Consider the following 26107-nt stretch of genomic DNA (forward strand, 5'->3'; position numbering starts at 1 on the left):
GATCTTTGGATGGACCGTCTGCTCGGTGCGTCACTCTCAAATGACTGTGAATAGCTGTGGTAGACTTATGAAACGCTAGTTTTACCTGCAGAGTTTGTACTGCACCACCTCTTTGTCATAATTTTTTTTGGCACACAACTTTTTGATGGTTGTAGTCTTTTCTTGTTTCTGCTGTTTGTACCGTAGCATCTAATCTCGCACATTTTACTTGCACCTGGTAGCAACGCGTTATTCTTCTCCACCTTTTATTGCTTAATGGTTGTAGACAAACAACTTTTAGCTGCATTATCGCCACCTTCAGTAATCAATAATTAATACCAGATACTGGTAAAAACAAAGGAAATAAGATTTTTTTATTTTAAAAAATTAATAGTCATTTAATATATATATATATATATGACTATTAATTTTTTTTAAATCATGATCCTTCCCTAAAACAAATCTCTTATTAAAATGTCAATGTATTAATTATGCTAACAACAGTATAGAACCTGTATAGGTGTAAGTCAGCAACTAATTAGAAGTTCTTAGATACATTTAAAAGGATTTGATAACATGTAAATGCATGTGGCAAAAGACAAATGCCTCAAACTTAAAAAAAAAATACATAATAAGGTTTGAAAAGTGAAGGATATCTATTATTCAGACAGTTTTTGAGAAACATTTCTGTCACATAACAGTTTGATCCCTCAAAGTTTTTGTCTTTTACATTGTTTCTGTCTGTATTGACTTTTCTGTTTTGATGACATTCAAACAGATAAAGACCAAACAACATAACAGAAAGCTTAATAAAAAGGAGCTGCAACTACAGAAGGACAGAACATACACAATACAATACATATACAATACATAATAGAACTGAACCTTCGTCAATGTGCTTTAATTTTAATTGCTATTATCTCACTCATTGTTTAAGACTTTTTCTAGTCATTGTTCTTCCTTGTCATGTGGACTCAAACATTTCATAATGTCAGACATTGGCTTTATATCTCAAATAAAATCAGTTCACAATAACACAACTTCACACAGTGGCTTCTGTGTTTAAGAGAAAAACCAAAAGGGTCACTGAGAGGTGAGAATTTATTCAAATCAAATATCTTTAATCGGTTTCCATTGAGACATAACTCAGTGCTGCTTTCCCATGAGCAAACCATGTCCATTTCACAATTTTCCATTGACCGCGCTCAATGAGGACTTTGTTATATGCATTTACTTTGATTATAGGATCCAGCAAATCAACCACAAACTCAGCAAGCATGTCTGGTCTGGATATGTAAGGTCAGGGGCCTGAGTCACAACGACTCTTTTTACTAGAGAGTAGCGACGGTGGCATTCTGCTTAATGCACTGTTTCAAATGACTCCCTGAACCAGAAAACACCCTGATACCATCGCACAGGTGAGATGCTACATAGATGGTCGAGGCCCCACGTTATCTCATGTTTTCAGTCCCAAACACGCATCCCTCACCAAACAGGTCTGCTGAGGCCCCGCATTGTCTAACCAGAGTGAGACACCATGATGACTAGTTCACACCTGTGTGGGAAAAATTCAGGAATGGCCAGGAGGATCGAGCTTGAGAGATTTATGGTGGAGGCTGAGTTATTGTGGTAAAGACAGACAGACAGACAGACAGACTGTTCAGCAGCTTGGCCTGCGGGTGCTGGAAGGCTTGTGGTGGGAAAATGTACATGGATGGATGGGAACCGGTAGATATGCATGTGCACTAAAACTAAATGATTGTGAATAACTAAATTTCAGTGATAGTTTGATTAAGCATTTATATGGCTCACAGTAAACAGATTCCCCCAATAAGTTTACATGATTTGTTTGATAATTGGGTTAATGTCCTGTAGGATGTAGCCTGGAGGAAGCATCTTATTAGTGCCACAAAATAAGAGAGACTAAATAGTGGGACTCGTACACACTGGCGCTCAAATTAAGAAATGTATTGCTCACCAGAATTTTGTTTTGTTGTGTGAAATTCTACTGAAAAGCTTTTTTATTCCACAATCTTTCTGATATATTCACTGTTACAGTAATCTAATATTTGTGTGAATGACTGATTATACTAAGAGCCCTGACTGCAAATTCTGTCTTAACTCCCAATAACACTTTAGGCGCAGCTTTTCTGGCTTGATCTTAATGATAATAATTTCTGTTTTGAGCGTTACTTACTAAATGCCCTGGTGTTGGAGAACGAGAGTCCTTTAGTCCAGATCCGGGAACATCCAAAAGAGGCCATTTCATCTGCAGGTACTGCGGTTGAGAGAAAAAGGGTAGAATAAACAACAGAACCACTACAGGGTATACATGCACAGTAGAAAAGAAACATATACAGAGTTTAACAATAAAGTTAGTATATGGAGACAAAATGGAAAAACATAAGTCTAATGTACAAAAATCACTCTCTGATACGGGAGTGGGCGGCCCATCTTGTCCTACAGTGTGCAAAAGTGGTATGAATGGTGTCAAACCCGCAGAGATCCCCAGCACAACACTTGTAGGAGACCCACACTGCTGCTGGAGTCGAGACAGTGAGTTCTAGCACAGGGGAGAGGAGGAAGAGCGATGTGACCACAACGGACTGGTGGAGGACTGTGAAATTGCCGTTTGTCAAGGAAAAACAAGAGGCCAGCTGTGGGCGCCCATCGCTGAGCGGGTGGGAAGAGACAGCTGGAAGGAAGCCCCATGTACAGATCAGCCTGAGCCGGGGACTCTCGACTATACGCTTCAATTCTTTTGGCCTTTTGACCTGAACGTAGCCCCTCCTCCTTCAGTACACTATTTTTCACACATGTACCAAAGTAAGGAGCTGTGTGGTAGCTTCCTCCTTTTTTGGGGGAGGGGGATTCCTACCACTGTTTGCCTAATTATCACTGCTGCTCATCAAATTGCGCTGTGCCACAGAGTAAGAGTTGTGTGATTTCCTGCTCGAGACAACAAGCTGAAAATTTCTTGCTTTTCCTTTTTTTTTTTTTTTTTTTTTTTTGTCTTCCAGCAGTGGAGATAGCATGAAGCCAGAGCTCCAAAAGCCCAGCTCAACCATCTGGTTTATGAATCAGTTTAAATACCGGCTACAGCAGCTTGTCATGCATGCGGATTTTCTCCCTGGTGCAATTTCAAATTAATTAAAAGGGTTTTATATTATAAGCAATGTTTTGCTCAAGTAGAGCAGACACATAAAGGTATTGTAGTTCATTATTAAAGTTGCCTTTTGGGCATAGAAGTGTATTATGGGTTGTAAATTCTGTCAGAGGTTGTTGCACAACAGAAAACTGTTATCATTCTGCTTGTATACTATCGTTATTTGCATAGCATTGCACTTGTGAATTCCTACGCACAAACAGTTTGACGTCCACCCAGCGCAAACATCTGGTGAACGGAGAAGACGATAAATAGTATCTGACACTTGGAAAAATGATGGTCAAAAACCAGTTAAAGAATATATGCAGAGCTTTGTCTACTTCTCAGAAGCTGGTGCGGGATAAATGACGACAAACAAGCAAACTGGAGGAGTCATGGCATTCAGGTTTTGATTTTTAAAACTTCATTCATCACTCAGGGTTTGTAAGGAGGAAGGAAGCTTGGATGGCTGTGGGTTAAAAATGGAAAAGACATTATAGCAGGAGGGGGGAAAAGGGAGAGGAGGGAAAAAAAAACATTTTCAGGAATGAGTTTGTCGGAGCAGGCAGAGGGTATTGTTTCCTGACAGCTGGGGTCCAACAGAGCACCAAGGCAGGGGGAAGGGGACCCTTTTTCCCTTCGAAAAGGGGGGAAATTCTTGGAGTTGACATCAGCCCTCTTCATTTTCACTATACTGCTTAAGGCTGAATCGTAGGTTCCAACTAATGGGCCCAAGTCCATACAACTGTCAGGAGGCAGTTGCTTTTAGAGGCTGCTAGCTCCCTATTGAAACTTTACTCGTATATGGTGCCTAATGAATGCTACTCTCCGGAGAGAAAATCCAAAACAATGCAGTTTTCTCTGTCTAATCTATGTCAATCATGAGTCCTTCCACAAATGAAACTAGCACTATTGTGAGCGTTTGGTGTAGCCCGGCCGTGCCCACCCCGGCTCTCCCACCCGATCCATCCCTGAATTTGACAGCTTCTGCCAGGACCGAGGAACATGCCCCCAGGCACTTTTTTTTTCTGAGCACCTACTTTTCTTTTAATTGCCTGTATACCCTGTGTAGCAACTGTTCACACACACCCCGAAACATCCAGCCAGGTAATGCCAACCGCACACTGTCACATTAGCTCCAGTCCAGACTACTCACTAACACACGAGAGGGGAGAGAGGGAGGGTGTTTGCCTCCGTGAGTTGTTTCAGGAAACAAAAGGCGAGGTATTGTGGGCCATGCTGCTCAGCAAAAACTTTCTCAGTGTGACAGTGAAAAAAAAAAACAATGTAAGTGTCAGAGAAAAAAGTTTGGACAGTGGAATGAGAGCAACATTTGAAATGGATGATTTGAATAGTTATGCCACAGCTTAAGTGACATTAGATGTTTGTACAAGATTGAAAAATCAGATAAACTAATACCAATTTAACTGCGGGACATTTAGTAATGCTTTACACATGCCCTTATTTCATTAGAAACAAACGCAGACATATGGTCAGGGCTGTCAGCAATGCCTGTTTCAGCATGGGAGCTGGAAGCTCTGGTAAATGCCCTCGGACAGAGTACTGAAAGAAATGTGTATCTAAAGTTTAGCTGATCCATTTTCGTAGCTCTCTAATTGTCTTCCAGCCTTCCCCGCTGCCTCCAACACTCAGAATAGACATCAGTAGGATGTGCTACTTTTACAGGACCCAGATGCGACAAAGGTGGCAGCGATGCCACTGAAATTTTCCAAAAAGCTACACTGGAGCCCTTTGGTTTTTTGAACAGAGAGAATACAACATATGCTCTGGGGCATGTGGCCTGCCAGAGCCGGGTTCTAATTGTTACATTGCTCTCGGAGAGCAGAGGAAAACACAGCCAAGAGTCTTTGTCATCTCTGAAGTGTGTGGTGCCATACTGCAGGCCGAGATCAGAGCACTGAGGAGAGACAGATGTCTGGACATTTGCTGTCAAACTAAGTCAGACACTCTGCCAGGGACAGAAAAAAAAAAGTCCAAACTTTGTGAGCAACTTATCTGTCTACTTAACGGTTGCACTGAGAAGTCATATTGAATGTAAATGTGACAAAAAGTTGTAAAAGAAAAAGGAGATAGCAATTACTTTCCAAAACTGATAATGTTATCGCATGATTTGGCCAGTTGGATTAACTCAATTAATCAGTAGCAAACAATGAGACAAACGAACAACTAAAGGACCGAATATGCATAAAGTGGCGGCTCAGACGAGGCTTGACAACTGAAATGGCTTCGCCCTGCTTGCAGTGAATGGCAGAGCAGCAGGAATGCCTCCATGGATCGCCCCGGCAGATAATGTCAATCACCGACTGTGTGGAGAACCCCTCCCCATTGTTTTCTTTTACCCCCCAACAGAAAACAAATGGGCCACACAGCTTGCTGTTTAATTACCGTCCCCAACCCATATGAACAAGACAGACAATAACCCCGTCAGGTCTCCTACACAACAGGTCCTCCCCGGTTTGCTGCGCCAATGTCACCTGCTCATGCGGGGCTATTGACGCCTCAACCTGATCTATGCATGAAACACAATTAAAAGCTTACAGGACAAAGACAGTGTGATAAGTAACCCCCATCTTGTCTCTGCGTTTGCATTAAGTCTCATTGTTTGCCAATATCACAGGTAATTACATTGACAATTCTTAAGCAAACCTCAGCACTCATTGTGCTAATTAGTGTGTAATTGATGGGGAAAAGACAAGCAGCTCAGCCGGTCAGACGGCAATGTGCGATTGTGCCACTGGAATTTTTCTGAATGGGGATCCTATTGTGCAGTTCACTATTAAGTGCATATAAGTTATTAATTAAAGGTAAAGTTAAAAGACCCAATGAGAAAGAAACAAAATAGAGAGTAAATGGACTACCAGGATTTTGAACATTTAATTCATGCAAATGAGTTTCATCCACCTGCATTTGCATGCAATACAAAAATCAGTCACATCAGGCACTCACGTAAAAAAAAAAAAACTATAAAAAAAACGACTTTTCTTCCTTTTTCAGCTCATTACTTGAATTTCATCTGAAGCCTACTCTCTCGGTTTACATTGTATTAACCCTGCGAAGCCCATGATGCCGCAGTGGAAATAGCATGCTGCTAATAGCTACCACATTTGAAGTGTCCATTAGCCCATAGAGGAATGAAGTTAAGTGACTATGACAGGGCACTCCCTCAGTTTGCCGGGCTTCTATTGTGACCTGGTCGGTCGTCCTGCACTCTTATTCACAACCAGTAGAAAAACTGGGTCAAAGGTCAGACATCCAGAGTGCTGTGGTTTCTATGGTGACGTGGCCTATTAAGGCCAGGCTCATTGGCCTCTTAACATGCTCTTGTACACAAAAGAACTATTAGTGCAAAGACTGGGGGGGGGGGAGAGAGAGAAGGAGGAGTGAGGAGGGGAGGCAGCGCAGGGGAGGTCCTAACAACACAGCGTCAAGGTTTTTCCAAGATTTCCAATATGGTTCCACAACGCTGCTCCATCCACGTCTATATGGAGCACTCAGAATTTCAGTTGTCTGTTATGGGGAACATATACGTATTTCAGAAGTATGTACTGCATGTCTGCTAATTTATTACTACAAAATCAGAAAAACAACACTTGTATAAATTGTTGTGTCGATAAGATATTTTATACTCAACTTTAAAATACTGAATGAGAGATCCTGTCACATGACTACAGGACTACCTCATGTATATTCTGTGCAAGGCCAAACTGGCCAGCAAACCGGGTTTATTGGAAAAGTCCTTGGAGTGAATTTACTGCTGTTTCAGTAATAAAACAGCATTAACAGAACACAAGGCCAAGACAAACCCCTCCTAAAAAAGCTTCTTTAACATTCTGCCCCAGTGAGTGAGCTGCGACTTCAGCAGGCCTTTGCATTTTTGCAACTCAAGCAATTATTTGTCTGAGAGTTTGTTTTCTTTTCTTCCTTTGGCATGCCATGGTTCTGAGTTATTGCTTCCTGCATCCAACGCGTTACCATGGAGCTAATATGAGGGTTTAAATGAAGCTGCCATTGTTCTCGGTCGTGTCTCGTTGACTTTCAGGTAATTTTAATCAGACAGTTAAAGGAAAGTGAGGTTACAGTTAGGAATAAGTGAGTAATTTTGCTGCAGAGCACAACAGCAGGTCGCGTAAAACTCACTGTGTAATTAAACACAGGAGAAAATAATTATGCATCTGGTGAGAGCAAGGCCATCTCATAAAGAGAGAAAGTAGGGTGCGAGGCTATTCAAGTCAATTATGTGAAGTCAGTTATGTGGTTTCCCGTACCTGGGAGATCTGCTTTCAATTGTCACAAACTGCTCCCCCATAATGTCAGTGTGATCTGGTGTCAAGACAGGCTACACCTCAAATGTCAAAGCCTACTCTTCCATGTCCTGTGGCATTGTTTGCCCAGTCACACAGGAACACAAGTTTTTTATTGTTTGGGGAGTAGCCCCGTTTCATTGAAATTCACAGCTGTAAACGTCTGTATAGTATAATTAACTCCAGAACACGAGGTGGTTACCAGAAGTTGGCTGGATGTTTACAGTAAAGCTCGACTTAGAAATCAAATGTGTGTGTCAAACCTACGCCAATGACACACAAGTGAGACCTGGAGTTTTCATTTATGACCAAACACAAATTGACTGGAGACAGCATGGGTTACCAATATAATACAGCACTTTTCTTGCCAAGGCATTTAGGAGGCAATAATAAGTCCAGCATGCACCCCTCACACTGAACAGGGCAAATACCACAGTGTGGTAATCACTCCAAACACACAGCAAAAACTTAAAAATAATCTTTTTCTCTTCTTTTTCCAGAAATTGCAGGTAAATATTTACCCCAACCCTCCAACAGTAAATTTGAGTATGTCTGCTAAAAGTGTGTCTTTTTTTTTCCTGACAGGGTACAGTGGGTGATTGTTTCCCTCTCTTTTTTTTTTTTTTTTTTTTTTTTTTTTTAGCTTTGCTTGGCTCTTTTTTTAAACTTCCTAAGAGTGGCTGACAGAGGCAGGAGAGGCAGAGAAGCATCTTGAAGGGAAAAAGTCAGTTTTGAAAAACTGAGGTGGGCATAAGTGGGTGTAGTGGAGAAGGCAGGAGAGAGAGAGAGAGAGAGAGAGAGAGAGAGAGAGAGAGAGAGAGAGAGAGAGAGAGAAAAAGAGCCTAAATTAAACACATTTGTTTCTGCTCTCACATACCACAAGTCTTATGAAAACAGAGGGCTGATTGTGTTCACTCTGCAAGTCCACCCCCCTCCCCTACCCTCCCCTCTGTCTCTTCACCACCACCCAGCTCCACTCCACCAACCCCCTGTCCTGAGCAGCAGCAGCAGCAGTGGCAGCAGCAGCAGCAGCAGCAGCAGCCCCCCATCCCCAACACACACACACACACACACATATATATATATATATATATATATATATATATATACACACACAGCTGCCTGCAGATGCCTCCTGTGTTTGCTCTCCGAGTGCAAAGGAGCAAATCTCCCGGCCCCTGCAGACTTCTGGGCCCTGCCTCATCTCAGTTTTTACTACCTGACATCCCTATCACCCCACTGCTATAACACCGCCACTCACCCCACCCTCAGTCTCCGTCAGCCCTGTTAGACTCACACACACATACACACAAACATGTAGACGCATTCAAATGCCACAGGTATGTTTCAGCAGTCTGTTGCGCACAGACAGAGAGGTACTGTTAGAAAATGAAACCCACAAAATTTACAAAACGATTTTGAAACATTGTATGGGGAAGATGACAAAAAAGTGGCATGAAATCAAATGGTCTAAAGGAAAAATATTTATCTTATCTGCCATTTTTTCAATTCTAGCCGGCTGTGACAAATAATATAACATAATTTTCCATATAATTGTCACATTATGTTTTCCATGTAGTGTCTTATACATATTCAAATCAAATTAGAAAATAAGTATCTCCATAATATGTGACACAGCACAAAATTACCATGACATTCCCCAGGATTAGTTATGGGTATTGTCAGCAGACTGCAGGGAGGTCTGGACGATAGCCAACACTTTATATATATATATATATATACCTGAAACACTTGTAAAAGTCATTTCCTTGCAATCTACAGGCTTCATTTTCATCATGCTGTGCGCACATGATATTGAGTGCTAAATCACAATCGAGCGAAATTCAAGTCGCGTTCACATGTAGGGCTCCCCTTACACGTCTGAAACTTTTTAAAGAATTCATTTTGCAGTCAAAACATATATTCAGGGTGGGAGAAGAAAGCCTATAGAGAAATCACAAGGCAGGATGAGGTTGGGTCATGAGGTCTTCTACCTCTTTAAGGTTCATCAGGTCTCTTGAAACCAAAACAATGAAGTAGGAACATAAGCCAGGCACCATCAGTGGCTTTAGAATATGTTTTTTTTTTCTACGTCAATGTTGAAGAAGTTACTGTTTACACATCTTTACATATTTTTTAGAAAAAAAAAATATGTTTTTGGAGGAACTTGCATTGATTTAAATAGACTTTAACAGTTTTTGAAAACTGTCTCCATGACATTAACCAGACGTGAGGCATGAAGGCTGGACATGCTGTATAAAACAAGGTATACAGCTGCTGCTATCTTTCAGTTTCAATACAACCTAATGAGAATGGCAAGGTGATTATGATCAGGGGCTGCTGTAAATATCAGATTCCCGGGGACAGACTTTAGGAGAGGCCCCTTACAATTACACAGTATTCAGGAATGCAGAGCATGAACCACAGAAACATGGAGCTGAAGACAAAATGTTCACATCCCAGTTATGAACATGAAGCTCGCACCAGGCGACAGAAAAGGTTTCACAAACAGAATATTTTTAAAAAGTAGGAAAGTTTATCTTCCAGGAAGAGCTGTTAGTGCAAGCGCAGATCCTGTGCCACAATGCAACAAACTTCTACTCAATCCAAACTGCACACTTCTGCAAACAATTAAATGTTAACCCAAGGACTGTAAGCTGCTCAGAAGAGAGAGAGAGAGAGGGAGAAAACGAGGAGGGAGGGGTGACTGGAGAAAGAGAGGGGTGCTTGTGCACAATTACAGCAGGGATTTATGGCCTGAGAAACAATTTATAAATCACAGCGCCTGAGCTAATGTGCTCCAGATTGTTCTCCATGCAGCTGCAATTTTGGTCCGCGTGAAACGGCATAATAAACCTGGCTGGAGGACATGTTTGGGTGGTGGTGGGGCAGGGAGAAAAGTTGAGATTGTGGGTGGGGGCTGAAAGTTTCGAGGTGTTTTGAACAAAGAAACTGAGAGTTTCTTTTTTTTTTTTTTACGGGCTGTGTGTAGATTTTGCTGAGGTGCAATTCTTGATTGTTAATGTCGACAGAGGAGAGAATAGGAAGGTCTTAACAGAAAGTATAGCAATATGTACTATCAAATGATGCAAATAATCTCAATTATAGGTTGTTCTCTGGCAATAATGGAGAAACACAGTAGCTGGACAGCAAAATGTAAAATTTGAATAACAAGAACTGTGACTGAATAATTATGAGTTTCCACTGAGAAACAGTTGAAGTTTCAAGGCCAAAATCTTGCAAAGGTTTATGAGCGCACTGTCAAATAGTGAACTGTGGCCTTATAACTACACTCTTGACATAAGTCCAAAATAATTTTAGGTTATAATCAGAAAAGACAAATGTTGCAAACTGATCCCTTCATTGTGGCTGCAGGCTGATGTGGAAGAAGGGATCGGATGTGCTGAGGGGAAGCCTGGGCTTTTGTGGCCACTCAGCCAACTGGCCCTGAACCTTGACCTCTAACCCTTCACCCAGGGGGGCCAAACAAAGCTCTGAGTGACATCTGAAACTAGACACTCTGTGGGGAGAGAGTGTCTGGACAGGACTCAAATAACCCCATTAACTCTGCAGAAAAGATTTATGGCTATTTATTCTCCCCACTGCAACGTTTCGAAAGCTAAAGAGTCACACAGATCTGTCAAAAATAATCAAGCAATTAGAGGTGTGCACCAAGTTTTATCTTATTTACTTGCCAGTATCTCCAGCTTGCACGAAGTTAGGCAAAAATGCTCCATAATTAACAACTCTTGACTAGAGCTGTGATTAGCAGTGATGCACACATATGCCAGCAGTTAGTCTGTAGCAAAATAAATCCCGCTTAATATGAACAACATGAGTCTATCTTCAGGCACTTCTAAGAGACTCACTGATGCATATTCACCAGCACCTCTGACGGATTCTACACAATGGATTATGTAAACATGTCTGGCATTAGTATACTGTAAACAAAAACAGAGAGAAAAGTTGATGGTAAATGTGCAGCGGTGAATGCAGCCTCCATCGCCAGAATGCTGAAAGCCACTGTAGTATTTAAATCAGGCAAGGAGGGAGGAAGACTGGGCCAAGCATTCTGTAGCTCAGCTGTGAGGCTCTAAGCCGTTGCCCTAGGGTCTTTGTCCTGCCTTTCAGGGCAAGTCTGAGGTAGTCAAAGACCCTATTCATGACCGGCGCTCCCCCTGCCAACACACCCATACAGCCCCAGTCAAGTCAGCCGAGAGCTATAGAGCCTTCCCATTTCACACGAGAATCAGACCTGCCCCTAAAGCCTGCTTCAGGGATTTCCAATAGCCAGCCCCTCCAACCCATGTACGAATCAAACAAAAGGGCTCCTTGGCCTACTCCATGTCATATAGGCTTGATTAGATCTTTTTTTTTTTTTTTTTTCTCGAATGTAGCTACTCTAAATATGAAGCAAATAAGTCAGTCAAATTTGTAGGGATTTGGTATCTGGCCATGTAAATGGAGTCAGGATTAAACCAGCGGCGGTGTTGAGCTGCCATCTGACCCCGCTACGTCCATCATTATCAATCTGATACAATTTTCACCTAACGCCAAAAGACCACATCTCAACAGAAGTGACACTGAAAGCTCACCCAACACTGAGTATCAAATGATAAAATCACAAAGAAACCTAATCATGCTGCTTATCTGAGGGCAGGCACAAGGGGAATCCCACTATCACTAAAGAGTGTCTTATGTCTGCTGAGCACAAGGCCCTCAATCATAGCCATTACTCACAACTAATCAAGAACATTACCTCATAATTTAAAATTGAGCAGATAAGGTCAGCAAAGAGCGATATCCTGTGGCTGAGGGTTCTATGTGAAAAAAACTTCAGCCCATCCGAACTTTCTGCTACTTCGGCTGTTTGTTCTAACAGGATCCACAAGTCTGCTCCGAGATAAAGAGGCTACACATTTTAGATGACTTGTGCCTTTCCTCGGCTTTAATCAAATTTGATGCTCTGCAGAACATTGTGACTTCTTAACAAGTGCAATTGGTTTATGAGGGTAACTGGGGGGAAGACAGGGGCACCCAGAGGTTAAGTTACTACCAATACGCAGACAAGCAGCCTGATCTCATGGGAAAATTGTACGTGTGTGATATTTAATGAACAATTACAGATTACATGTACTCATCTGGCCTGTTTCTTTTTAATTAACCATTTATCGAAAACTTCTCAAACCAGGTCAAAAACTGTAGCCTGTCTCAAATAACTTTGCCTAACGTTGAATTAAAAACAACAACCAAAAAGCAGTTTTACAAGAAATACTGCATTTTTGTATGAAATTATGCAAACCAACAAGAGACCATCACTGACACTTTAAGATAATGGTTAAACAACAGTTAAATAGCACTTCTAGGGAAAAAAAACAGTCATGCAGTGTAGATGCCTGATCTTGTAAAAAAAAAAAATTCTCAAGCCCCCTTTCAGGCTCATCTCCTCTAAGCTTGTCTTTTCCCATTACAACTAACCGCAGAGTAACATGTGTCCTGCTTATATACAGTGAATGTACTAAACATGGAAAATTCCCCGTGGCTCCCTTTAAGATTTATGTAGTCAAACATACGATACATTGGATACACTACTTGTTTTTAGAGGCAGAGCTAAATTCGGATTGCAGATGGCACGTCGGTCTCATCAGCAACATAATCAGTTACAGCTGTGAGTCTATAGAACAAGTTCTGTCTTTATTTATTTTTTTTATACTGTGGAATAAAATAAATATCCAAGCTGCAACTTCTCATGAAAAAGAGAGAAAAAGATATTTGCTTTGTCGGAAAAGTAATCATCTGCATAAATTACAGTCAGCCCAATCAATCATAAACAGTTTAATGTAGGTCACACGTGTATGCAGGTGCACTGTGTTGACGTGACATGTGTCCGTCAGGGGACACGAGCTGTACCGGCAGTCCAAACCTGCTCCACCGTTACAGGGACAAACTCGGTGGGAAACTGATTTATAACTTCAACAAGAAGAACAGCTGCTGTGCTCGCTGTCAACTAACCTCATCATGGAAGGATATCCATCCACTTCTTAATTTAGTATGACCACTACAACCTCACTGATACGCCACACATACTGTTTGACATGGCCTTTAACAGAGCCCTGGGCAGAGAGAGAGAGAGCATTTATGTGCCCTGTAAGTGAACTGAAGCGAGGCCTGATGTAAATCTTAGTTGTACTGATGCTGCATGATCTGATATCCTCCTGCTGCTTGTTGATTGGGCTGTGACTGTAAGGGAATGGTGAGGCATTGTGGTAGACGGAGGAGAAGCTGTGCTCTGTGGGAGACAGAATCCCTCAGATAAGTGAGTGCCTCAAGGTCTGGAAGTCGGCCCACCTCGGGATAACAGGCAAAGGAATAGCAGCACCCGTATCTGCCCCAGTTTATGCTCCCACCACCACATCTCATCAACAATCTCTCCTCCTGCCTGCTCTCTCTCCTCTCTCCCTCTCCTGCTGCCTGCAGTGCTTAAACTGAAAACAGCTGCTTGGAATACCAGACTGATGAAACCCTGTTTAGAGCTTTTTTTTTTTCTTCTTCTTCTTCCTTTTTCTTCCTGCTGTACAATCACGTTTTATTAGCATGGAGCGAAACGTTTAAGGTACAATTATAGAGGGAAAACATTTTTTTATGTGCGCTAAACAGTAGTGGTTATGGGTATGAACGGGCCACATACACTTACTGTATATGGGACAGTCCCATAGACGGTTTACTGTCCCGCTACCCTCTGTCTACCAGTTAGATACAAGTATGGCTGCAAGTCAGTATCATTTTCATGATCAGTTCATCTGAAAGTTTTACTGAAGTGCAATTAGAGATGGGTACCGAACTTCGATACTTTTTATCACACGGGCCGAATTACTTCAGTACTATCTATTATCAAAAAATTAGATCTCATTCAGTACCAAATATTAATACCTAAGCTACATCCACACTAACACATTTTTCTTTTAACTTTTAAGTTTACACAGGAGTAAATCTCATCAGCGTTGGTGAACCACGGCATTTTCCATCCATGGGCTCTACTCGAAAGGCCCGCCAACATCCTTTAGTTTTAACTTATGTAAGTAAATCTTACATTAAAACACCTTGTTTTTTGCTCTTTCCAAACCATTTTTGGCCTTACACCTGTCTGAGTTGCCTGCACTGCAGTGACTGGAAGCTAGCTTTCATTTACCGATAGCATGAGAGGCATTTAGGAAACATCAGTGAACAAGTGTCGTCAAAGTATTGGTACTGGTATAGAAATCTATGAACGATACGCAGCCCTGAAAACAGTTTTGTAGAGCTGAAATGACTAGCCAATTAAATAAGTTGATCAAACAGCATAAATTCATTTTTTTTAATTTGTTAGAAGTCACTAGTGTCAATATCTTTGGGTTTTAGACTTTTCATCAGACAAGTAAATGTGTAAATATGTCACTTAGTGCTCTAGAAATATAATGTGCCCTTTTCACTATTTTCTGACATTTTATAACCCAAACCATTAAAGAATTAACCAAAACAACTGGATCATAAAAATGATTTGAAGCCAGAGTATCTTCAAATATTTTATTTAGTCTAACAAACCATGAAGCACAATATATTCAATCTTTGGTGCAATGATCTGACTCAAAAAAGAGAAGCTACAAAGAGCTCATGTTTAGATTTAATGAATTTTTAGTAGATTAATTATTTAGAGTTTCAATCCCAAACAAAAGTCGTTTGAGGACAAATTGTTTCAGAACTGTGGTCAACTGGGTGTGAATGTGACTACCCTCCTTACAAACCCAGGTCCCACTCCTCCCCTTGCACCAGGACTCCAGGTTAATACCTCAGAACAGAAAACCAAACATGACTAAGCTGGTACTCACAAAACACATGATGCATGTCTCCACCTCCCACTCCTCCATCTCCGAGAGCTTTCATTCACTGCAAACACTTTTCGTTTTTTGATAATGAGCAGCTGCGGAACAAAAGCGATAGCAAGCTTTGGATTGCCAGTGCTTCAACCTCAGCCACCTTTTAATAACTCCATCCTGCCATGATCATCCACAAAGGATTGCATTTGTTTGAAAGTAGAGGCCGGACATGTAGACATGAGCAGCAGTTTCCTCTCTAAACAGGAGGTTTTTTTTGTTGCTATAGATTGCTCCATGGTTGACAACACATCTAAAACTGTTTCAAAGCTAGAAAAGCTGAGACTTTGGGGAGAACTCAGGTGTGTTAGAGATGTTCACCTTCGGCTAAATGTCTCCCAACTTTAACACAAGTTCGCCCGATTTTTCACAGGGAAATGCAATGTACCAAGCTGCAAGTAGCTCTGGCCAAACATAGCAAATGAGAAAAACACATAAATTGATAAAAAAAACATTTGCACACATATTCATCTTGGCACATCAAAGGGATTCATTGATGTCGCTGAACATGGGGAGTCTGCGGCTGGAGAGGGGAGATGTTGGTTATCCTTTCCTCAAAGGGTGCTGAGATGCTCCTGATGGGCCCCGGCGCTCGAGAAGCCAGAGAGCGCTATAAACAGAATTTCTAATGCCAGGCGGGCGAGTGGGTGGGTTAGGTAGTGAACTAGCAGCCGATGGGGTAGCGGGAGGAATTGACGCCAGCTCATGCTTTCCACAGAGACCAGAGAGGGAAGGATACAGACCAGGACTGACACCATTTCACACAGTTCTGTGCGAGTGATGTTAGGAAGTGAGCATGAGCATCCATGGTCTGAAAAGGAAATGCACAATGCCAGATGCAAGTTCACATAAAACCCCCAAAAGGAAAGGTTGTCTGCGAAGCTGCTAGAGATTATAAAAAGTTCTGACATCTAATGATTTGTTGCTTATTGGTTGGTGAATGGTTTATACATGTAGAGGCACGTAAAGTGGAACATCTTATGGTTATATAATCACAGCTACAAACTGCTTTGGTTTGTGTTGCACTAATTAAACCTGACCTTGATTACCCCTGTGCAATATAAAAGTAAATGTCAACACATACAAGTGTTGAAATATGTAACAAATTATACTGTAATAAATTAAGATTTTAATTTTAAAACACTCTCCCCCCCCTTTAAATAAAAAATTAAAAAAAAAAAAAATCATGATAGACTTAAAATTTCTTTTTTTTGCCTAATTTAATTCAATTTCCTCAAGCCAAAGCAGAGTTCATTATCAAAATGAATCACTCCAGGCAGAGCTCTCAGCCAGCGATGGCATTGCTATGACTGCTGGAGATCTGTTTCTAATTGAACAGAGCCACCAAACTGATGTAGATGTGTTTGCCTTTGAAGGAAAAAATATTTTAAAAACTCTAAACCTAGTCAAAAAATGTTAGCTCTGTTGACACAGTGCTTGGCTGAAAAAATATTTGCGCGCCAACATTCAGGAATACAACACTGAGGGTTGTCAGAATGTGAGCCCTGCACACTGTTCCCTCTGTTGCAAAATACCCACACAGCCTCACCTGAGCACCACCCCACCCCCCACCCTCTCGTCCTCCCTCCAACCCCTCCCTGACACTCACAGAATTCACAAACGTGCAGCATGCATGGTTGCATGTTCACACACACACACACACACACACACACACACACACACACACACACACACACACAGAGCAAGGTGAGTGAAATGCTAAGTGAGCCACCTGATGAAAAGACACCTCCACACAAACAGGCTTTGCTTATGCAGGGAGAGGCCCTTTTATTCAGCGGGACAATGTCTGTGTTGACTTTTCTTTGTCTGCACATTTTTAAGCACCAAAAGCAACAAAAAGAATGAAAAAAAAAAAAAAAAAAGAAGTCAGAGAGGCATGCAATCTAAGCCACTGACATGTTCAGACTTATACAAGCTCCCCATTCATATCTCAATCTCAAACCATTTTCTATTCAACAATCATGCTCGGGAGTTTGGAGTGTCCCACCACATATTTGATGAAGATATGTTTGAGCTACTAACCTCGCTCTCGCTTACTTGTCACCTCTCACACACAAGAGGCATTTCGCTCTTTAGTGACAACGATGATGATCTACGTGCTGAGTTATCTAAAAATGCTGATGAAGCTGACAAGAGGTGGCGTCAAGCAGAGTGTGTTCACCAATTAAATTTGGCACTACAGAACAATACGAATTGACAAACAATGAGCTGGATGTTGTCTGGCTGACTTAATAGGAAAAAAAGAAAAACACAAGAGCTCTGGCCCCTGCACCCCGCAGCAGGCAGAAGTCTGGTGGAACATCTCTGCAAACATAAAACCTCCTCCTCAGCTCTCGGTGGATTACAGCGGAATGTCAGCTCTGAGCAGGCTTTAAATCAGTTATGCTTGGCCCTCAGGGGAACTCTGTGCTGATCCCATGTAGGCCTGTCTCTCATTGCTCATGATAGGGTTGCCACATCCCAATTCTTTTTTTTTTTTCCTCTTTTTTTGGGGGGGGGAGGGGAGTTCACACTCAAATCCCTCATCATGTAACACATTGCGGAGTAAAATTACTGCATGATAACTCTTGAGCAACAACTCGTATCTATTCTATGCACAGATATGCATTATGCAGCTTCAGAAAGCCTTATTATCACAGAATAGTACTAAGACCAGAAGGGGGAGTTGTTACTGAAAATGCAAAACTGAATGCCTCACATACATCTGTAATTACAAAAATATTTACAATGTGCTCAAAGTTATGAAACCACAGCACTCCACCTGGAAACTGCACATTTTTTTGCCTGCTATTAATGATCTGCTTTGAGAGACATAACTTTCATGTGTCTCACACTGCACAAGCACAACCGCATACCACCCCATGCTTATAAAACAAATCTGTCAGTCCCAGCAAGGCTTTCCAAGCCACACAATATCGTAAAGTGTTTGCAGGCACCAGAGAGGTGACAACACACATCCACCTACCCTGTGGGCAATTTTTTTTTTTTTTTTATCTCTTGAGCCAATCAGCATATGCCACAGGATGATGATGCAGGATAAATGTAACTGTAGAGCTCATTAGTTGAATGAAGTTGTTGTTGTTGGGGCCAGACGTGTGCACAGCCCACTGGTAAATATCATTGAGAGAATCTGGCTGTATAGAACTTCATTCACAGGTGTAAACAAACCCAGAATGCCAGCCTAAAAAGGTGCTAAGTGGAACCTCTCATCAATCACACTCACTCTAAGCCCCGAGCTGCAGTGCAATATAGAGACCTTAAGACGACTGCTAAGTATGCCAGCCATTGTCTGCCTGCTTGTTTTCTGCCACACTGATGATTGACACAGTCAGCTCACTTTGTCCCATTGACCTCATTCCTCTTTTTTTTTTCTAATATGAAGGAGTGTACCTCCGAATTCAAAATCCCCTCCAATTATTTGTTACTTTGCCTCAAGCAACAAGACAACCATTTTAATTTTCAACTTTTTTTTTCTGGACAAAAACACAAGGGAGTGAGAGGTTTTCATACCAGAGACACATGACAAAACAAAGCAGGGTCTAAATAAGAGAGCGCTAAACAACTAACGACTACTTTCGATTATTCTTCCTTAAAGATATCACGAACACCTACAAACGTTTCCTGCAAAAATCCCTCAGAAATAGCGCAAAATTTTACGATTTAATTATATTCAAGCGTGTTTTATCTCTTCCTGATTACATTATTATTCCTATGAAACTCTGGTGGCCAAAACCAACAACTGAGACAAACTACAAGGTGGCATGCATCACATGAGGAGAGTAGCCATTTAGTTAATGAGCCCCAATGGAGACCTCCAATGAAGCCATCAAGACTGCTCAGAATAACAATGGTCAACTAACGCCTTTCTAATTGAATGGAAGGTACAGGGAGGCGAGCGGAGTGGGCCTGGAACAGTGAAAAGGAGACAAAAAAAGGGAGGGGTGGGGTGGGAGAGTAGGGGGATCTTTTCAGTCAGATGCCTGCCAGGCCTTAACGAAAGTACTTGTTTTTTGGGGGGATGTGACAAGGCTTGTGGGGAGGAGGGGAGGGGGTGGACGAGCTCGGAGGAACACAGCTCTCCAGCAGGGATTATTTCAAGGAAGTTTGCACAGCCCCATTTAAAGTGTATTTAATTGGCTACGATTCCTAATATTGTTGGCTAAATTGCCTAAAATCGTGCATGTTTGTTTGGAATCGGTCTTCACTGCCACTGCGTAGAGCATGTGCTTTGACCTAAGCGTGGGATTATGTGTCTTCATTAGTGACGGTTGCATCATTACTAACTGGCGTGAAAGTATTATAAGGTCTGAACACTTCCTTAACAGACCACCATGATACAATGTGACATTTACACCCAGACAAACTGTAAAAAATATAAATGCAACAACAGCCAACAAATCAATGCAATGATCAGTATGAAAGCCAACAAACAACTAGTATGAAGCCACCATGCAACAAGTTAAGGAATCATTGCAAACTCTGCATCAACAACACTTGCTCAAGACTGTCAACCTTATCTAGACATTAAAAGTATCTGGACAGCGTCTGCCATGGACACTGCAGCGAAATGCCTCCCTTGTGTGCCTTAAGGGGGGTATTACATTGTTGTTACTGTCGGCTACAACTTCAGGAACAGCCTTCACCCTTGTAGGTCTAAAATACGCTGAGATCATAGTATACATAATGAAGAAAAGCCTCCTTTAATACAAAGTACAAAATAGAGTAGGCTAACTTAAAACTATATTGCTATTTTTTGACAAACACATTCACTGCACGGGACAATAGAAGCCCCTATATGAGAATTATAGCGATAGCGTTTTCGATAAAACCAGCTTTAGTAAAGCAAGGTCACTACATAATGCAGACCCTGGACAAGCACTGCATTTCGGGAGGAACTGTCACAAATTCTTCCAAAATAATAAAGAATGACTGATGAGTCTCAGCCTTGTGCAGAGCGAGAAATTATCGTATGCAAGCCTTTCGCGAGGGTTGGTGGTAGGGAGAAATGTATATCCCTAAAAAGAACAAAGAAGTAGTTAGTACTCCTTGAGAGGCCACTCGGAGGGAATATGGCGGTCTGGCAGTAACACAAGGAACTTTTACGCACGGCCAAAGTTTTTGCAGCGTGCGAGAGAATAAAGAAAAGAGAGCAGTGAAAAAAAAAAAAAAAAAAAAATCCAGAGGGACACTTACTGTTCGTGCACTGGGAGACAGTGAACCGTTGGATAGGTACGGATTGGTGAGGTCTGGGATCATAAGAAATGGGTAGCCAGGATAGTGAGGACTCTTAAAAAAGCCACCATCTTGCTGTCTTCTCAGTGCTGCAGGGATAAAGAAAAGTCATTTGTTAGGGTTAATTCAAAGCACAAAGCGACCTAATTTCCAGTTGTACTATACCAAACACCGAGGGTGGTTTGTTTTTGTTTTTTTATGATTATTATTATTATTTGTACCTTCACTGAAGTAGTCTCTTGTTTTCTCATAACTTTCTGAGTCGGGTCTTGTTTGGGGGCGCCTCTCTGCTGGCTAGAAGAGAGATTGTACACGGAGTGGAAGAAACTGTTGAAACTTTCAACACCAAAATCACGTTTCTTTGAATGCTTGCAACTGTGAGGAACATTTCATGCGTGCAGCACACTTACCTCTGAGTCTGACGAGCTGCTGTTGTTTTCCGACTCGTTCACTAAGGAGGATTTCACATCATCCAAATCCCTTTCCGCTGACACATTTTCGGATATCTTTTCCTCCTGTTCCCCTTCGTCTTTAAACGATATCATTTCATCGTTGGCCCCCAAATCATCCCCACCACCGCCGTTCAGCTGTGGCATTTTCGCAGACCAGTGGATGGTGTCGAAAAGGAGGAAAAACAAACGCAAGAACTATCGCTTTTTTTTTTTTTTTTTTTTTTTTTCTTATCGGATCGGTGTAGTCCAAACGAGCCGCTGGAGTAGTAAACTAACTACAAGAAAATGTTCATGTTTCAAAACTCCCGTTTCATCCTCTGAACATGATCCCGTGGTCCATGGTGAGTCTTGTGATAATAATCCACAGTTCAAATTACAATAGTGACGCTGATTGAAAAATATCGATGAATATTTGGCGTCGGTGGCCGGATGCGCAGCAACTTGGCAAAGTTTCGCCTCCTTCGCAGCTTGTGGACAACTTGTGGTCCCTGCTACTTTGTGTGCTGCTGAGGAATGGGACTTTCTCTCCTCCTACAGAGTCCGGAGACCACATAAACTACAGCCCAAGCGACCGAGAGGTTACTCAAGAACAAGCAACACGTCCGATTTCATCTCCTAATATCCATCTGTGAGAAAACAATGGTTCAAGTAAGAAACGAGAGAAAAACACGACGCGGTCAGGCTGCGGGTTTCTTCACTTGTGACTCGCTTGTTTTCCTCCAAAACCGACGGTTTGCTCTCTTCTTCAACAAACCCAAAGTTCATAACTATATACGAGGAAAAAAAACACCGTGAAAAAGTATTTGTATTTTCAAATGGTTTCAGCTGGACGTGGTCGCCTTTTCCCTCCACATTGCTGCCGGGGAATGCGCTCCGAAAACTACTTGGTTGTTCAAGTGGAAGAAAAGCGCAGCCCGTCCGTAGAGGAGGAGTTTGCGCTGAAAACCGACACTTCATTCACCACCACGGAGATCAGCTATTCTTAACCCTCAAGCCACCAACGCTCAGCCGTCACACAAACCAGACAACGAAATGATCGAGGGCATATAGCCGGCATGTAAACAAAACATTATTATCATTATTGTTATTATTATCATTATTGGTGGTGTTGTTGCAGAAATTATGAAAAGGAAGAGTCATTCTACCTGCCACCGACTGTAAACAATTCTGCATTTAACACGTGCAAAATAAGCACAAATTATGTGTCTCCCTAATTATGTTTAATTAGTTAAAGTAAATTTGAGTAGCAGTCGATCATGTGGTGGAAGCAGCTGATATTTCCAGTATTGTTAAGGCGCAGCACCAGAGACCACACTGCCTCCATCTGGGTGAAAATGACAGGCCAGGATTTAGTGACAAACTCATAATTACACGCGTGTTTGGGAAAATTGCACGTCTGCGTGTCCTGAGACAATACCCTGGGAAAGACAAAGCGCAATAACACCTGGGATAGGCATGGCCTATTGTGGCACAGCTATAGGCATGACAGTGAGGCAACAAGACTCTGAACATCTCGGGCCTCCTATGACAGGACATGCCTGACTCACTTTTCTTTCTCCCTCTCATTCTGTCTCCGTAGGCTGAAGTACGTTGCCCCATTGTTGTTTTGAGGAACAGGATTGGAGGCCTGATTTTGCAAGCAGTTTTGGAAGAACAAAGGAAGTGGTTACAACATCTTTTTTGTTCCTGTGTGGAGTAACCTGCACATAAATCTTAATCATAACTGACATAGAGATGTATTTTAAACACGTTAAAAAGAAATGGAGAGTTTGGCTACAAAGCATTGGTAATCGAAACGTTTTCCAAAGTTTAACTCACTCAAGTTAGCATTTTTTTTTTTTTTTTTTTTAATCCTGTAAGAACATTTCCTCATGCCCCATCCCATCATCACCTTCCTCAGTCTAAGCGCAAAGGACCTCAGACTTTACTTGTGATGCAACTCGACAGGCTTTCCTTGTCTGAGAAAAGAAGTCATTGATGTTGTTGACTGCATGTCAGGAAGCTGAGGGTTGACTGACAATCCAGTGGTGTCTCCACGGGCCTCATTAGATTAGATTCCTATGGGGTGTTTGTGTGTGCGCTTGTTGGTGTGTATATATTTGTATTCAGTTAAAAGCAACCTGCATACTGTAGTTGCATCTTCCGTGAATTGCATGCAGGGTATTTACTGATTGTGGGTATCTTGTACACAATGGTTGCACTTGCATGTACACACACACACACACACACACACACACACACACACACACACACACACACACACACACACACACACACACACACACACACACACACACACACACACACACACGGGGGTGAACATTTGCCCTCAGGGCTACACATCATTGTTTTTTTATTTTGTTTTTTTAGGAGGGGGGGTACTATAGTATGCAAAAATGTAACAGGTGTGTTTTCCAAATGATGCTAGTTCTGGATTTTGTTCATTCGAATCTACGATGCAACCCTTTCGTTTGACACTGAACTAGGATATTGTTTTCCATACCCCAAACAAGCACAAAACAGAAAGAATACAGATTTCTTTTTTTTTTCTTTTTTTTAATAGCGTAGTACATGTCAGAGATGTAATGGACTGTGCATGTCCCAGCAGGTGTAATTACAATTATTCAGTGCTCCTGCACCGGAGCCTTATGAATGTTTAATAAAGAAATCAAATATTAAAACAAGTCAACACAGAAAAATAATAATGACATGCATAAGCAGTTGCTCAATAGGAATATGTCTTAAATAATGACACTTCTCACACATAAGTGTGCTATTGAGCACTTTTGGCTTGCAGCATTGTTGTTTGTTCACAGTAAGTTGTAAAAAGCACAATGAGAAATAACAAAGTTTTAAAACAATGCAGTCTTAAATGTGTCATTCCAAAGTGAGAAAGCAACCACAAAAACAAATTGATGTCTGTTGTTATAAAGCACATTCATTTGTTTTAATGCTTTTCTTGGAAAACATCATTATGCTGTTGACAGAATCGCATATACTTACAGGATGACACATTTCAGATATCTTTTCTGTGTTTTGTGCGAGTACGAAGTCCCTCCCACTGATTTATTCATCAAATCAACTGCACTTTGCTGTTTTGGAAGAATTTGACAATCTAGCATTTGATGAAAATTTATTTCTTCACACCTGCAACATATAAAAGGAGTTTTTCTGTCTTTTTTATTTACCTACATAGCCTTCCTTCTTCCTATGACTGCCTTGTTCGAGTGGGATTGGTTTTAACTGGGAGCTGATGAGGGGTCAGGAGAGATGCGAACAGCCACAATCTTAGCCTGGGGGCAGATCGACTGGTGGCCAGAAAATTTATTCAGAGGGTGCTGTCCCTGCATCTGCCTTACTTTGAAGTTGCTCTCTCAACTCTGGCATGTCGTACGTGACTGTGTGTTCATTTTTTTTTCTCCCTCTCACTAAAGAGAGTGTGAAAAAGCAGAGATGGAGCGGTCGTGTGTGCCAGTACACATGCATGTGTTTCTCTGTGTTGTGTGTGTTCCTGTCAAGAGTGTACTTGTGTATGGATGTTTGTGTGGTGCTGCGTGCGCGCGCGTGTGCGTGTGTGTGTGTGTGTGTGTGTGTGTGTGTGTGTGTGTGTGTGTGTGTGTGTGTGTGTGTGTGTGTGTGTGCGTTTGATAGACGGTGAGAGTAGAAGAGAGAAAACAGGAGAGGGAGGAGAGCGATAGAGAGGGAGAGATGCTGTGTGCCAATCCATACTCGCTTTGGAGAATTCAAGGTCATCCTTTCATGTTTTGCCAGCCATCGGTCAATCAGTTTCCAATCAAAGTGGTGCTTAATTCAGCAGTAATTCCCATCTCCTCATCACGTTTTCCCCTCACTGTTTCAGAAGTGTTAAAGCAGCTCCCTTGTCTTCTCTCTGATCTGCTGCAGTGTGTCCAACATGTCTTGCCAGGCCAAACCCACCCTGTCAAGTTCTCTAATAATGCTAGTTAAAGTGTGGGGAGGACATGTCAGATCACACAGTGTGCTACTGTTGCTGCTATCTATCTCACTTCAGGAGATTTAGGTCTCACTTGATTGTCTCTGAAGCATACCCAAGTCGTGTTCTTTTATTAATCCAAAGAGCCCCGCCAAAATGTCTCCATTTGCCTTTTTTGAAGCTTGAATTTGGAAGATTCAGCAAAGAATGTTGTCCAACACAAATCTGGAACAGTTTTAATCAGCCCAAAATCACTTGTGTAAGAATGTGTAATACACCTGTCAGTTTACCAGAGGATACCGTGTCAGTGTCACGTTTTGCCTTGACAAGGCATGTAAAGTAAAGGTGCCTGAGGATTAGGAACCAAAAACTATTTGATTAGGTTTAGGATAATATCATGGTTTGGTTTGAAATAGTAATTTAATGCAAGCAACATTACCATATCATCTAAGCTACTTAATGTACGTTACGTTATGAAAATAACTCACACAATAACTTTTGCTTTCTCAAGGACTTGATCACTGGTCTCCCAGGTGAAAGTCCTGCATTTGTTTCATCCACTCACCCCTGGCCCCCTCTCTTTACAGACTTTATAAATCTTTGTACCCTTCTGAATAAAAACAGGCTGGTCGTCCATATGTCAACTTCACGTCTACATGAGGTAAAACGTGACATTGACACAGTATCCTCAGGTGGGCAGATATATTCGATGATTTTACGTGATACCAGGCTGTTATAATAGACGTTGTCCCATATCTCAATATTTATCATTCTGTATTTCATATAAGATGCTTTATTAAAATATAGAAAAAATGTTGCGGGCAACATGTTTCCAAAAAGAGACGGATTGAAGGTTTTCAAATCAACACCTGTTAAAAGTGTTGGTTTATTCATAATGGGATGTGACACCAATATATGAACATCAAGTGTGTGCCTACCGTCGTTCATGAATCAACAGATCTATAAGGAAGAAAACTCGACTTTTGTTTTTTTAATCAAAGGGCAGGATCCATCACAGATATAAACTTACAAAACTGGTTTGCATCACCACTGTGTCATATTAGCTCACCTCCTCAGTCATCACACTAAGTCTG

The 26107-nt window shown here is 41.6% G+C and overlaps 1 protein-coding gene across 3 annotated transcripts in view; it reads right to left on the reverse strand.

Moving 5' to 3' along the window:
• tcf7l1b (transcription factor 7 like 1b) overlaps positions 1–21936 on the reverse strand; it is a 34497-nt gene extending 12561 nt beyond the window's left edge. For all 3 annotated transcript variants that reach the window (XM_069699788.1, XM_069699787.1, XM_069699789.1), the window contains exons 1-4: positions 21020–21936; positions 20831–20903; positions 20571–20698; positions 2177–2257 (exon numbers count right to left, since the gene is read on the reverse strand). In XM_069699788.1, the coding sequence (XP_069555889.1) occupies positions 2177–2257; positions 20571–20698; positions 20831–20903; positions 21020–21205 (468 nt within the window). In that variant the 5' untranslated portion in view covers positions 21206–21936. The remainder of the gene's footprint in view (positions 1–2176; positions 2258–20570; positions 20699–20830; positions 20904–21019) is intronic.
• Positions 21937–26107: the final 4171 nt, after the last annotated feature.

Source organism: Brachyistius frenatus, unplaced genomic scaffold (genome assembly GCF_029030835.1).
Source record: "Brachyistius frenatus isolate BFR_SWC_R1_liver_20210118 unplaced genomic scaffold, ASM2903083v1 Contig_31, whole genome shotgun sequence".
Classification (NCBI taxonomy): domain Eukaryota; kingdom Metazoa; phylum Chordata; class Actinopteri; family Embiotocidae; genus Brachyistius; species Brachyistius frenatus.